We start from the raw sequence: 16,132 nt of genomic DNA, 5'->3' as shown, positions 1-16,132 counted from the left end.
AGACCTGCCCTTCATCGTAGGTCAGAAGTTGAGATGTTCGCCGATGATTACACAATGTACGGTACCATTCATGACTCCTCAGAAATTGAGGTTCAAATGTAATAAGATATGGACTAATAATGGCAAGTAACATTTGCACCCCTTGACATTCAATGACAACATTACCATCTTTTAATCCCCCACTATCATTAGATTCTTAGCACTTGGTTTTTTTTAAAACTGTAATAGAAGCAGCCTGAGCAGATGTGGTCCAGCTCTCAGACCAGCATTTCTAGTTTTTTTAAAGTTTATTAGGTTTAGCTTTAAGCAGTTATTGTTGGGAGTCTCAACAGGGTTGGAAGTTACAGTAAATATCTCCTGGCTGCTACTCTCTAAGTTTTCAATTGATGTTTTTCCTTCTGGGTTGCTGGATTGCATGTGAGACAAAACCTACTTTCTGAATTTTGACAAAGAATGTTTTTATGGAATGTTACTATATTGGAACATTTAATTAATAATGGTTAATGCACCTACTATTCTGTTAAGTTTTCCAATAGAGTTGTTATTCTAAGTTCTTCTTTCTTTTGTTGTATTTTAACTATAGTGTTTGAATAAATTGTGTTTTGCTTAACATTGAGTAGTTTGACCAATTGAATTGCATCTGGAACACAACACTTTACATTTGTCTTTAAAATAAGAAGTTTAGGGTCTAGGCTACCTTCTTAAAATATTTTGATGGTGCCTGGTCTGGTCTGGTCTGGTCCAAAACAGCAAATTAAGCAGATTGGCCATACTAAATTGTCCCATATGCCAGAGGATGTGCAGCCAAGGTGGATAAGCCACATAAATATAGGGATAGAGTAGGGAGCTGGTCTGGGTGGGATACGTTTCAGACAGTTTGTGCAAACCCAATGGGCTGAATGGCTGCTTTCCACACTGTAGGGTTCCTATTATTCTACAGCAACCATCCTTCCAGAGAGTCCTCTAAGAGTTTTGTGTGGTTCACTGATATGACCTGTTATCCAAACGGTAGGGAATACAGGTACAATCTGCTCAATCTGTAGAGTTAGGACAATCCCTCAATCCCCACAAGCTAACATTAGTTATACCCCCTCAAAGGAAGAGTTTCTATCATTCCTTAGATTAGGAACTCATCCTCCCTGTTATTCCCTGCCTTTTCATGTGTCTGAACACACAAGACATGACACACCTGAAGCAATAATCTGTGAACCTACATTCAGTTCCTTCTGTAAGAAAAGCCATCAAATCATTTGCCAAGTTAATAAATTCACCTGAATGCTAACTTCCAGCAATACACATCGAGGGAGATCCAGATCCTTTTGGACATGAAAACATTCCAATCTCTCAACATTTAAGAAGATAGAATATGGAGCAGTTTGACATAGAAACCGGCCCTTCAGCTTACCATGTCTGAGCTGACCACGATGCCATTCTAAACTAATCCCATCTGCCTCCAAGCGGTTCACACTCTTCTATTCCCTGCCTATTCATCTGCCTCTTAAACTTTCCTACAATATCTGCTTCCATTACCCCACCTCAGGCAGCATATGCCAGCCACTTAACACCCTCAGTATAAATAAAAATGTCTTGTACATCTAATTTGAACATTTCACTTTTCATCTAAAAGCTATGGCCCTTAATATTTGACGCTTGGAGGAAGAACGCTTCATCTTCCGCCTCGGAACACTTCAACCCCAGGGCATCAACATGGACTTCACCAGTTTCCTCATTTCCCCTCCCCCCACCTTACCCCAGTTCCAACCTTCCTCATGACCTGTCCTACCTGCCAATCTCCCTTCCCACCTATCCGCTCCATCCTCCTCTCCATCCTATCACCTTTATCCCCACCTCCATCCACCTATTGCACTCTTAGCTACCATCTCCCCAGCCCCACCCCAATCCCATTTATCTCTCCACCTCAGAGGGTCTCAGCCTCATTCCTGATGAAGGGTTCCTGCCTGAAATGGCAATTTCCCTGTTCCTCGGATGCTGCCTGACCTGCTGTGCTTTTCCAGCACCACTCTAATCTTGACTCTGATCCCCAGCATCTGCAGTCCTCACTTTTGCTTAATATTTGACTTGTCCACGCTAGGAAAAAGACTTCAACTATCCACTCTATCCATGCCTCCCATAATTTTATATTCTTCTATCAGGCCACCCCATCAGCCTCCAATACTATAGCAAAAACAAAATTTGCTCAACATCTTCTCATAGGCAATACATTCCAGTCCAGGCAACATCCTGGCAAACCTCTTCTTCATCCTTTCCAAAGCCTCCACATCCTTCTGACAGTATAGTGATCAGAACTGCACACAATATTCCAAATGTGGACTGACTAAAGTTTTATACGGCTGAAAGATGACTTGTCAACTTTTAGACTCAATTGTAGGCAATCATGCCGTACACATTCTTTACCACCTTAATCACTTGTGTTGCCACTATCAGAAAGATCCTTCTGTATATCAATGCTCCTAAGTGTCCTGTTATTTACTATATGCTTTCCTTTTGCATGAACTGCCAAAGTGCATCACCTCATCTTGTCAGGATTAAACTCCATCTGCCATTTCCCTGCCCAACTTTACAACTGATCTATATCTTGCTGTATCCTTTGATATCCTTCCTCACTGTCCATAACTCCACCAATTTCCATACCTTCTGCAAACTTACTAATTAGATCACTTACATTTTCATCTAAGTTATTTATATAAAAAACAAATAATGAGGTCCCAGCACTAATCCTTGCAGAACATCACTGGTCACAGATGTGCAGTCAGAAAAACATCTCTCTACAACTACCCTCTATGGCCAAGCCAATTCCATATCAAATATACCAACTCTCTGTTGATCCCATGTGACTTTCAAGTCATTCTCATCGGTGAATACAGATGCAAAGTACTCATTAAGGATCTCATCCACTTCCTCTGGCTCCACACACAGATTCTCTACCCTTTCTTGAGGTACCCTCTTGCTCCTATAATACGTACAATATCTTAGGATTCTCCTTCATTCTACTTGCACAGGATATGGCCCATTTTAGCCTTTCCACTTCCTTGTTTAAGTTCTTTCTTGCTTACTTTATATTCCTTACTGATCCCCAGTCACACTGTTAACTGCCTGGCTCTCTGATAGTCTATATCATTCAAGACTGTTTGGGCATGAAATGCAATGCCCAAAGGCCTCTGACTATTGCAACCAATATCAACAGATTAAAAGTACATCAATGTCAAGAAAGGGCAGTCAGGGTTATATTTCCACATGCTCATCCTACACACAGTCCTGGGATGAACACTCCAGGATACCAAACTGGTGCTCATCTTCGCACAGGGTACATGATGTCACATCCCTGTCCTCGAGGAGATGAGGCTCTTGGAGGTAGATTAAGGTGCCTCTCTGCTTAGCCATAAATTACACCCTTGACTGAAGTGATCGAGTGCAAGTCTGAGTATGAATATAACAGCCACTGAGTACTCTGTGGGGCTTACTTCTCCAAGGCAGCCACCACCTTTTCCACGGAGACAGTCGGGTGCTTGCATGATGGAGCTATCACAGGAGACAGATTTCTCCAAATGTCACTCTGATCTGGACTCTGGCACCTCTATCCAGACCCTGTCTACATCTAGCAGGTCCCTAATGGCTAAATTCAGAGGCTTATCCTTTGCAGGGGCCTGATCTCCAGCATCCTCTGTAGTACACATGATCACTCTACTTGACATCCCTCTGCATGAGCACAGTTGCCCTGACTTTAAACTTAGGGATGTCACTCTGCACTGACTGGACAATGCCATTTACTCAAAGGTAGACAGGAGATTATTCATCCTCTTGTGGCCTGGCAGATTTGAGACTCAGCTCCATGGGAGCAAATCAGCACAAGGCCTCTGTCCACACTGCCAGCAGGGAATGGCTCCTCGGCAGGGGTGGGGAGGAATGGGAGGGGCAATCATTTCCTGCCAACCCCTGTCATTAGACTCATGTAGTGACTCATGATGGAAATGCAGTTTCTTGATAAAAGCCAAAACCCAACTCTCTTCCTCAGCAGAAATGACTCACTTCCTGATTTAGCTTCTGTCTCTTGAATCTGAATTAGGTGCAATAAAATCAGAAAGTGCTGCATGAAGAGAAAGATACTGAGATTAATGGATTTTAAATAATGTTTTTGACAAGAACCTAACAACAAGTTGAACAGGAAATTTAAAGCTCCTAGAAACCAAGAGAAAGCAACAAATTGGATCCCAAACCAAAAGAGAAAATGCTGGAAAATTTGAGCAGGTCTGGCAGCATCTGTAATTGGATCCCAAATTAGGCTAATGCCAGGTAGCAAAGACCTATGGGTGTTTTATTTATAATCTCAAAGCTGTTTCCATCAGTGTTTCAAGGGGGCTCAGAATTGTTCTCTGGCTATTTATGGTCTATACAAACAGATTTAAAAGTTGGGGTTATGATTGAGAATTTTCCAGATGATTGGCCATTTACTCGATAGTGAGGAGGAAAGCTGCAGAAACCTATTAAATGGACTCTTTAGGAGGGCAGAAAAGCGGCAAATGAAAATAAATCCAGAGAAGTTTGAGGTAATACAGTCAGGAGGACAAGGCAAATTCAGTTGGTGGGAGGACACTGAAAATTTTGGAGCAACGAAGGACATGGAGTGTCTGCCTACAGTTCCCTGAAAGCAGCAGGATAGTGAGATGGGATACTGAGGGCAAAATGCAGAAATGTTGTTAATCAACACTGAAAGGAGAAGTACGTTTTTAACAGTTTGACAGGTAGGAAAGTAGGAAAAAGGTAACGAGATATCTCTATTAATTAAGGATGTATTGCCACAAGAGTGAGAGCTTGAAAGAGCAAAATATGGATTCAGTTTGGATAACGAAAAGATTGAAATGATGAGGCAATTTGTATGAGTGGTTTATAGGCCCATTATTGTTGGATACAGTGCAGCACAGCATATACTGGATGAAATAGATGAGTCATGTTAGAAAGGTACCAAAACAATCGGGTGACCTTAATCTAGATGTAGATTAGGAAAATCAGATGAGCAAAGTAGTCTAGAAAATAGAGCACAGAGCATAGTGCAAAGAACAATACAGCGCAGAACAGGCCCTTCAGCCCTCGATGTTGCACCGACCTGTGAACTATTCTCAGCTTGTCCCCCTACACTATCCCAAAATCATCCATGTGCTTATCCAAGGATTGTTTAAATCTCCCTAATGTGGCTGAGTTAACTACATTAGCAGGTAGGGCATTCCACGCCCTTACCACTCTCTGTGTAAAGAACCTGTCTCTGACATCTGTCTTAAATCTATCATTCCTCAATTTGTAGTTATGCCCCCTCGTACAAGCTGACATCATCATCCTAGGAAAAAATTTTCACTGTCTACCCTATGATCATCTTGTATGTCTCTATCAAATCCCCTCTTCGTCTTCTTCTTGCCAATGAGAACAGGTTCAAGTCTCGCGCCCTTTCCTCATAAGACCTTCCCTCCAGACCAGGCAACATCCTGGTGAATCTCCTCTGCACCTTTTCCAATGCTTCCACATCCTTCCCAAAAGATGGCACCAGAACTGTATATCATATTCCAAATGTGGCCACACCAACGTTTTGTACAGGTGCAGCGTGATATTGCGGTTCCGGAACTCAATCCCTCTACCAATGAAACCTAACACACCGTATCCCTTCTCAACAGCACTATCCACCTGGGTGGCAACTTTCAGGGATCTATGTACATGGAGTCCAAGATCCCTCTGCACATCCACACTACCAAGAATCTTTCCATTGATCCAGTACTCTGCCTTCCTGTTATTCTTCCCAAAGTGCATCACCTCACATTTAGCTGCATTGAACTCCATACACCCCAATGAGTTAATGGTGTGTATGCAGGACAATTTCTCAGAGCAGTTCTATTCTAGTACCAACCAGGGAGAAGGTCATCCTCGGTCTGGAAATGAGCAATAAGGCAGGATTACTCAATAACCGCATGGCAGAGGAGTCTCACGATGGCAGAAATATGTGTTCAATTTGAAGGGAAGGAATATGTGTCAAAGGCTAGTGTTTTAAAGTTGAAGAAAGGTCATTCTCAGGGCATAAAGACAGAGTTGGTAAAGTTAACTCGGGAAATCTGATTAAAATGTAGCAGAATGAGGTTGCAGCAGCTGACTTTTAAGGAGGTATTTAATAGCTCTCAATAAACATCCATCTCAGCGAGAAAGAAGATTGCATCATTTGTGACTAGACAAGAAAGTTAAGAATAATGTAAATTTGAAAGAAACATTGTAAAATCTGCAAACATCATGGATAGGTCAGGAGATTAATCAAATTTTAAGAGCCAGCAAAGAGGATTAAAAAACAATAAAGGAGAGATTATGAACTACAACCTAAGAGTTTCTGCAGGTGTTGAACAGGAAAAAAGTAATTAAAGCTAGCGTTGGTCCTTAAGATAGTGAGCTTGCAGAAATGATTTAGCAGAAGCTTTTCACAGGTAATTTCTTCATGGTAGAAGACTTAGAAAATTGTCCAAAGATAATTGAAAATCATGAGGTGACTGGGAGAGATAAATTAAAATCAATCATCACCAGAGAATATGTGATGGGACAACTATTAGAGCTGAATGCAACTAAATCCAAAAGGATTAAAATGGCCTACACCCTGGGATTTTAGAAGAACTGACTGCAGAGGAACTGGTTGCAATCTTCTAAAATTCCTTCGTTTCTGGAAGAGTTATAGCAGATTGGAAAATAGATTAAACACTTCCATTCAAGAAAGAAGGGAGACAGAAATCAGGGAACTACATCCCTGTCACCAGGAAATTTCTGGAATCCATTAGTGAAAAGGTTATAGCAAGATACGTAAAAGGTGATTCACACAGCATCAACAGTCTTGATGGAAAATTGTATGAGACTAATTTATTGGAGTTTTTTTGAAGGAGTAACAAGCAAGAAGGATAAAGGGAACCTGTAGAAGTGGTGCACTTGCATTTTCAAAAGATATTTGATAAGGTGCTACATTAAAAGATTCCTGTATAAAAAAGAACACGGTATAACCATTAACATGTATACAGGAATGGTTGGAAAACAGGAAAGAGAGAAAAGGGATAAATCGTTCTCTACCAGATAAGCTATAATTAGTCAAAGGCCACAGGGATCAGTGCCAGACCCTCAACTACTTACAGTCTGTATCAGTTACTTAAATGATGGGATGGAAGTTTGATAACTTGATTTACTGATGACAACAAGGTAGATTGGAAAGAAAGTTGTCAAGAGGAGTTAGAGAATCTACAAAAGGGTCTTGATAGATCAAGGAAATGGCCAAAAATTGGGCACATGGAGTGTAGTGTGCAAAAACTTGAAATTCACTTTCTTTAGAAGAATGGAGAAATGGTACATAATTTTAATGAAATGCCAATGCAGAACATCGCAGTACGGAGGGATTTGGGCACCCTACTACATGAATCACAAAGCTAAAATGCAAATACAACAAGTCATTAGGAAGGCAATTTGGAAACAAAAACAGAAATTGCTCAGAAAACTCTGTGGAAAGAAAGCAGAGTGAACATCTTGGGTACAGTGACTCTTCAGAAGAAGAAATGTTGGTTATTGTTGCAAGCAAAAGGGAATAGAAGTCTTACTCCAACTGTTTAGTGTGTAAATGAGACCACATTTGGAGTTCTGTGTACAGTTTTTGTCTCCTTTCTTGAAAGAAGACATAATTGAATTAGACATTGTTCAGAGAACATTCATTCAACTCATTCTTAGGTTGAAGGGCATATCCTAAAAAGCAAGATACAACAAAATGATGGCCAGGACCCAATTCCATTATTCCTGGTGCCTGCAATTTTCACCAACACCAGATAGGGCAACAACTGATGCAGAAGAACACCACAGCACAAGTAACTCTAATGATAACATTATCACAGACTCTTTGTCCCCTATGTTTGTGCAGACCATGATGCCATTCTAAACTAATCCCAAATCTGTCTGCATATGGTGTGTATGCCTCTATTCCCTGCTTGTTCATGTGTCAGTCTACATGTCTGTTAAATGTTGCTATCGTATCTGCTTCTACCACTTCCAGGTCACCCCTCAGTCTCTGATACTCATGTAAAACAAAGTTTATCCAATTTCTCCTTATAGCTAATACACTCTAATCTAAGCAATCTCTTTTGCACCCTCTCTAAAGCCTCCATATCCTTGTATAATGGCAACCAGAGCTGCACACAACACTCCAAACGTGATCTAACTAAAGTCTGACACAGCTGCAACATGACTTGCCAACTTTTATACTCAATGCTCCAACCAATGAAGGCAATTTATGCTGTAAATTTTCTTTGTCACTTTCAGGGAGCTATGGATTTGCACCTTGAGATCCTTCTATATATCAATGCTCCTAAGGGAACTGCCATTTACTATATACTTTCCTCTTGCATTTAACCTCCCAAAATGCATCTCTTCATATTTTTCAGGATTAAACTCCATCTGCCATTTCTCTACCATCTTTCCAGCTGATCTATATCCCGTCATATCCTTTGACAGTCTTCCAACTCCAATTTTTAGATTATCTGCAAGCTTACTAACCAAGCCACTCACACTTTCATCCAAATCATTTATATAGATTACAGAGGTCCCAGCACTGTTTTTTTGTGGAATACTATTGGTCACAGATCTGCAGCCAGGAAAACACCCCCTCACAACTACTCACTGTCTTCTCTGATGAAGCCAATTTTCTATCCAACTTACCAGCTCACCAGGGATCCCATGTGACTTAATTTTCTGGACCTACCTATCATGAGTGACCCTGTCAAATACTTTAGTAAAGTCCATGTAGACAACTTCTATTGCCCTACCCTCAATTATTTGTCACTTCCTGAAAAGCTCTATCAAATTTGAGACAAGAATTCACCCACATAAAGCCATGCTGACTTTATCCCTCATAAGCCCATTATTTTGCAAATGCAAGTAAATCCTGTCCCGAAGAATCTTTTCCAGTAACTTCCTGACCATTGATGTAAGGCTCACTAGCCTATAAGTTCCTGGGTTGTCTCTGTTGCCTTTCATGTGAAGATATTGTAGGTGTATCTCTGGCTATTTTTAGGTTAATAAAAATTAAGGTTGAATGGGATAAATGGGCTGAATGGCCTCCTTCAATAGCACATCCTCAGAAGTCACACCACCAGGTTAGAGTCCAACAATTTTTTAAAAAATCACAAGCTTTCAGAGTGCTGCTCCTTCGTCTTCACCCGACAATGGAGCAGCGCTTCAAAAGCTTGCGATTTCAAATAAACCTGTTGGATTATAACCTGGTATCATATGATGTTTGACCTTATTCAACACAGTCCACCACCTTCACATCGTGAATTGCACATTATATGGGTGGATAAGGTGCAGGGAAATGGGAGGCCATGGCCCAGTAATATCATCAATAGATTATTGTTGCAGAGGCTAGATAATGCTCTGGGGACCGAGGTCACATCCCATCACAGCAGATGGTGGAGCTTGTATTGAGTAACAAATCGGTAATTAAAAGTCTAATCATGACCATTAAGCTTTTAGCAATTGTCAGAAAAACCCATCTGGTTCACTAGTGTACTTTAGGTCAGGAAATCTGCAACATTTACTTGGTCTGGCCTACATGAGACTCCAGGCCCCCAGTAATGTGATTGAATCTGAACTGCCCTCTGGACAATTTAGGATGGGGGCAATAAATGCTAGCCTAGCCTATGATGCCCACATCCCATGAATGAAAAAATCAAGTTGATAAACTTCATTATTAACTTACAAAAATATAAATCCAACCTTAGTGACTGGGAAAGTTTAACCAATATTTCTGCTGAACTGGTTTCTTTTCAATTGGATTCAGATTCTGTAGAAATTGAAATTGTGAGTTATTGTAACTGCTGCACGAGCCTGGCTCTCACTTTTATGGTCTCACCTCATCTCTTCTTTACCTCCTTCACCACTCAGATTATTATCATTTCCCGGACCTTCCCCAACCCTGCTTGGCTTCGACCTTTGACCAACATTATCAGAAACTATAATGTACTTTACCAGAGCATTTCCATACGGGACTAATGTGACATTCATTATGTCATTCAGTGTCAACCAGGTGGGAAAAAGCTGTAACACAAGAAAGCCACGACATGCTCCACAGAGACTTTCATAGTACAAGCTGATCATAACCGGATCAGCATCTTTCTTTCGTTGGTATTCCATGCACTGGTGTTCCACCTATAAGACAGACAGACAAAGAGAGCAGCAGGTTTTAGTTTAATATCACAGGTTATCTATAAGAACAGCAGAAAGCCATTTAACTCTTCCAGAAGTTCCATGGTTCTATTCGATCTGACCTGAGTTGACTCATCTGGTGATGTCTCAGATTCTTACCAAGATGCACTATCCACGATTTTGAAAACTTCAACTGCTTCTGAATACTCAATCATCCTTTGCAAGAACTGCTTTGCAGATTTTCATTATCCTGTGTGTAAAACTTAACTTAATATTAAGGCTAAGTCATTCATGGGTTAATACCATTCATCCCTGTTGTTGGTCTCCACTGGAAGAAAACTTTTTTTCAATTATTCTGTCTTGTTAAAAGCTTCAATTGGATCATCCCTCAACTTTAAGGGAATACAAACCAAATTACACAGAATATACAACACAGAAGTAGGCCATTCAGCCCAATCAATCTATGCTGGTGTTTATGCTTGATGGAAGGCTCCTGCCATTTTTACTCACATAATCTATCATTGTAGCCCTCAATATTCCTTCCTCCCTCGTGCTTTGTTAAGTTTTCTCCTTCTGCATTCCCCGTTGATGTTGGTCATGGTGAAAGACATTGGAACCAAAACCACTTACAGGCAAAGGAGAGGGGGAATAGGATGAAAAAAGATGGGTATGTGATGCATGCAGTGAATCCTTTAAGTGAGAACCATGCCAAACACAATAGGTTGAGAGATGAATTGACAAGAAAATCAGACTGATAGAGTGAATATGAAAATAGAATGATAATCAACATAAAACGAAACTTAAAATTTTCCATTTGTAAATAATACACTGGTCATAAAAGGTGGGCTGACTCCAATGAAAATCAAATAGGACACTAAGTGGTAGATTGCAAAAGAACAACAATTAAGGAGTACTTTAGCAGTGTTTACTAAGGAAGGGCATGTTGACAAAATATTGGTGGTGGCAGAGATGATAATGCATGGAGTCTGGAGAACTAAGAAGGATGGGATACTGGAAAGGCTGGACATACAGACGCCCTGGTTTTAACTATGACAAACAGCATCCCTTCCTTGTCAAACATGCCTGCATCTGTCTGGAATCACAAGGCCCTAGTCCCTTCTATTTTCACCGGGATGGAACTGGGCTAAGCAGCAGTTCACACACTCTCAGTTCCCAGAAGGACATGATCGTTCAAATGGCTGGTTGCCTCCACTGAAACATGATTTGGTATCTTATGGTCTTATCCCTGGAGAATGGAGTTTACAGGTCTGTTCAAGTCTGTTGTCAGTGTCTTTCTCTAGGATAGAGATTGTAGCTGGTGAAGTGAGATCCCCTGCTAGCAGGACTCTAGTACATTCTGGTGCCAGGACATCATGGCGGTGGGAGTTTTATTGTTGGGGGTCATGGTCCTTTGGGAAACTGACTGTGGAGATATTGTGCAAAATAGTGCATAAACCACTTGAAACTGCCCAACTTGTCAGATGAGGATGGCACGGTGGTTCAGTGGTTAGCACTGCTGCCTCACAATGCCAGGGATCCGGGTTCAATTCCCATCTCGGATGATTGTCTGTGTGGAGTTTGCACATTCTCCCTGTGTCTGCGTGGGTTTCCTCCGGTGTTCCAGTTTCCTTCCACAGTCCAAAGATGTGCAGGTCAGGTGGATTGGCCATGCTAAATTGCATTGGTCAGGGGTAAATATGGGTCTGGGTGGGTTACTCTTCAGAGGGTCGTTGTGGACTTGTTGGGTCAAAGAGCCTGTTTGTACTGTAGGGAATCTAATCTAATATAAACTGTCAACAATTGTCGACCAGTTACAATGTGTCAAGCAGTCAATAACTGTAGGTCAGAGGCTAGGAATCCTACAGTGAGTAACTCACCTCCCGACTTCCCAAAGCCTGACCACCATCTACAATATACAAGTCAGGAGTGGATTGAATACTCCCTAATTTCCTTGATGAGTACTCATGAAGCTTAACACCATCCAGGACAAAGCAGCCGTTTAGTTGGCACCACATCCACAACCATCAAGTCCCTCCTCCACCTAGCAACAGATGCATGGGGAGCACCAGGAATAAATTTTTAAAATTATGAATGACAGGTTTTCTCAATAGTGTGCAATCTTCAATGAAGAATTTTAAATACAATAATAAACCTTTTTATTTTTCTCTTACTTGAATAGACACCTGCGTATTTATTTTATTCATTCTTGGGATGGACATTGTTGGCTTGGTCAACATTAATTAGAGCCATAGACTTTTACAGTGTGGAAAAAGACTTTTCAGCCCATCACAGCTGTGCCAGTAATCAAGTACCTGTCCACTCTACTACCATTTTCCCATGCTTGGCCTGTAGACTTGCATGTTACAGCAGTTCAAATAGTCATCTCGATACTACTTAAATGCTGTGATGATTTCTGCTTCTACCATGCTGTCAGACAGTAAGCTCCAGGTACCCACAACGCTCTGAGTCAAAGGATTCTCCCTCAACTAATCTGACCAGCCATCTATATTATTTTGTGGTCTAAAACTATCCTTTAAATTCACTCATGTGCTGTAGGTATGCCGGCTATCCAGCATTTGTTACCCATCCCCAGTTACCCTTGAGAAGGTAGTGGTGAGCTTGAACTGCTGCAGTCCATGCATTGTAGGTTGACCCACAATGCCCTTAGGGAGGAAATTCAGGATTTAGACCCAGTGACACTGAAGGAATGGTGATATATTTCCAAGTCAGAATAGTGAGTAGCTTGGAGTGGAACTTGCAGATGATGGTGTTTCCATGTACCTGCTGCCCTTTTTATGGTTGATGACAGTAGTCTTGGGTTTAGAACATGATGACTAAGGATTAGATTAGATTACTTACAGTGTGGAAACAGGCCCTTCGGCCCAACAAGTCCACACCGCCCCGCCGAAGCGTAACCCACCCATACCCCTACATCTACATTTACCCCTTACCTAACACTATGGGCAATTTAGCATGGCCAATTCACCTGGCCTGCACATCTTTGGACTGTGGGAGGAAACCGGAGCACCCGGAGGAAACCCACGCAGACACGGGGAGAACGTGCAAACTCCACACAGTCAATCGCCTGAGGCGGGAAATTTTTTTATGGAGGTGACAAAGGTGATCGATGAGGTTAGATCTTTGATGAATTTCTGCAGGGCACTTTGTAGATAGTACACACTGCTGCTACTCAGTGTTGGTGGTTGTGGGAGTGGATGCTTGTGGATGTGGACCATTCAAGCGGTCTACTTTGCCTTAGATGGTGTCAAGCTTCTTGAGTGTTGTTGGAACTGCACCCATCCAGGCAAGTGAAGAGTATTCCATCAGTCTCCTGACTTGTGCCTTGTCGATGGCCATGTTTTGGGTGTCAGGAGGTGAGTTACTCACTGAAATATTTCTTGCATCTGGCCTGCTCTTGTAGCCACAGTGTTTATGTGACTATTCTAGTTAAGCTTTTGATCAATGGTAACCCCAATGATGCTGTTAGAGGAGTATTCAGTGATGGTAACTAATGTGGTTCCTCTGTTCAAGAAGGGAAATAGGGATAATCCAGGAAACACCAGATCAGTCAGCATCAAATCAATGGTTGAGAAGTTATTGGACAGAATTCTTAGGGATAGGATTCACATGCATTTGGAAAAACATAGACTACTTAGGGACAGTCAGCATGACTTTGTGCAGGATAGATCATGTCTTACTAAGTTTGTTAAATTTTTTATGGAGGTGACAAAGGTGATCGATGAGGTTAGAGCAGCAGGTGCTGTCTGCATGGATTTTTGTAAGGCTTTTGACAAGGTTCCTCATGGTAGGCTCATCCAGATGATTCAAATGTATGGGATCCACTGTGACTTGGCTGCGTGGGTTTTGAATTGGCTTTCCCATAGCAGACAGAGGATAGTGGTGGAAGGGTGGTTTTCAGGTTGGAAGTCCGTGACTAGTGGTGTTCTGCGGGGATCCATGCTGGGACATCTGCTGTCTGTGATACATATAAATGACTTGGCTGAAAAAGTATTTGCGTGGGTTAATACCTTTGCAGATGATACTAAACTTGGTGGAGTTGTGGATAGTGCAGAAGGCTGTCAAAGGATGCTGCAGGATATAGATAAGTTGCAGATATAAGCGGAGAAATGGCAGATGAAATTTAATCCGGGTAAGTGTGAGGTGCTGCACTTTGGGAGATCAAATATGTAGAAAACCCCAAATATGTGGAAACAGGCCATTTGGCCCAAAAAATCCAACAACCCTCCAAAGAGCATCCCACCTAGACCCATCCCCCTACTTATCCCTATAACTCTGCATTTCCCATGGTTAACGCAGCTAACCTATACATCCCTGAATACTAATAGTAATTTAACATGGTCAGTCCACCAGACTTGCACATCTTTGAATTGTAGGAGGAGACCACAGCACCCGGAGGAAACCTATGCAGGCACGGGGAGAAAATACAAGCTCCACACAGACAGTCGCCAGAGGCTGGAATCAAACATGCATCCCTGGTGCTGTGACACAGCAGTACTAACCACTGAGTCACCCAGACCACCGTGATAAGGAAAGTATACAGTAAATGGCAGGACCCTGAATAGCAGTGATGTATACAGGGATCTTGGGGTTCAAGTCCACAGCTCCCTTTGGATAGGGAGTGAATAGACTGGCGAAAGTGGTGTATAGCATGCTTACCTTTACTGATCAGGGAATTGAGTATAAGAGTCAGGATGTCACCATATTACAGGAAGGATATGGAGGCTTTGGAGAGCATGCAGAAGCGGTTTACCAGGATGCTGCCTGGATTAGAGGATATGAGTTTAAAGGAGAGGCTAGACAATCTCAGGTTGTTTTCCCTGGAGCAGTGGAGCTGAGGGGAGACTTGATAGAAATCTAGAAAATTATGTGATGCAAAGATAGGGTTGACAGTCAGGATAATTTTCCCAGAATTGAAATGTCGAAAACAAAGGGGCATATATTGAAGATGAGGGGGGAAGTTCAAAGGAGACATGAGGGCCAAGTTTATTCATACAGAGTAGTAGGAGTCTGGAATGTGCTGCCAGATGTGATGGTGGAGGCAGGTACAATGGGGGTGTTTAAAGGATTTTTAGATAAGCACATGCATATGCAAGAAAAGGAGGGATTTGGAGCCCGGGCAAGTAAAAGGGATTAGTTTAATTTGGCATCGTGGGCTGATGAGCCCATTCCTGTGTTAACATAGAACATAGAACATTACAGTGCAGTACAGGCCCTTCGGCCCTCGATGTTGCGCTGACCTGTCATACCAATCTGAAGCCCATCTAACCTACACTATTCCATGTACGTCCATATTCTTGTCCAATGACGACTTAAATGTACTTAAAGTTGGCGAATCTACTATCATTGCAGGCAAAGCATTCCATACCCTTACTACTCTCTGAGTAAAGAAACTACCTCTGACATCTGTCCTATATCTATCATCCTTCAATTTAAAGCTATGCCCCCTCGTGCTCGCCGTCACCATACTTGGAAAAAGGCTCTCCCTGTCCACTCTATCTAACCCTCTGATTATCTTATATGTCTCTATTAAGTCACTTCTCAACCTTCTTCTCTCTAACAAAAATAGCCTCAAGGCCCTCAGCCTTTTCTTGTAAGACCTTCCCTCCATAGCGGGCAACATCCTAGTAAATCTCCTCTGCACCCTTTCCAAAGCTTTCACATCCTTCTTATAATGCAGTGACCAGAACTGTACACAATACTCCAAATGCGGCCGCACCAGAGTTTTGTACAGCTGTAGCATAACCGCATGGTTCCAGAACTCAATCCCTCTAATAATAAAAGCTAAAACACTGTATGCCTTCTTAACAACCCTGTCAACCTGGGTGGCAACTTTCAAGAATCTGTGTACATGGACACCGAGATCTCTCTGCTCATCTACACTACCAAGAATCTTACCATT

At 41.9% G+C, this 16,132-nt stretch overlaps 1 protein-coding gene across 3 annotated transcripts in view; it reads right to left on the bottom strand.

The window, feature by feature from the left end:
- Positions 1–16,132, bottom strand: part of LOC140494844 (gamma-interferon-inducible lysosomal thiol reductase-like) — a 62,234-nt gene that overhangs the window by 43,156 nt on the left and 2,946 nt on the right. For 2 of the 3 annotated variants that reach the window (XM_072594520.1, XM_072594519.1), the window contains exon 2: positions 10,036–10,215. The exons of the other annotated variant lie outside the window; for it this stretch is intronic. In XM_072594520.1, coding sequence (XP_072450621.1) covers positions 10,036–10,215 — 180 coding nt within the window. The remainder of the gene's footprint in view (positions 1–10,035; positions 10,216–16,132) is intronic. 3 annotated transcript variants of the gene reach the window in all.

The sequence above is a fragment of the Chiloscyllium punctatum genome, chromosome 24, assembly GCF_047496795.1.
Source record: "Chiloscyllium punctatum isolate Juve2018m chromosome 24, sChiPun1.3, whole genome shotgun sequence".
Classification (NCBI taxonomy): domain Eukaryota; kingdom Metazoa; phylum Chordata; class Chondrichthyes; order Orectolobiformes; family Hemiscylliidae; genus Chiloscyllium; species Chiloscyllium punctatum.
The sequence above is the reverse complement of the archived record's forward strand: the minus strand, read 5'-3'. Positions and strand labels throughout refer to the sequence as shown.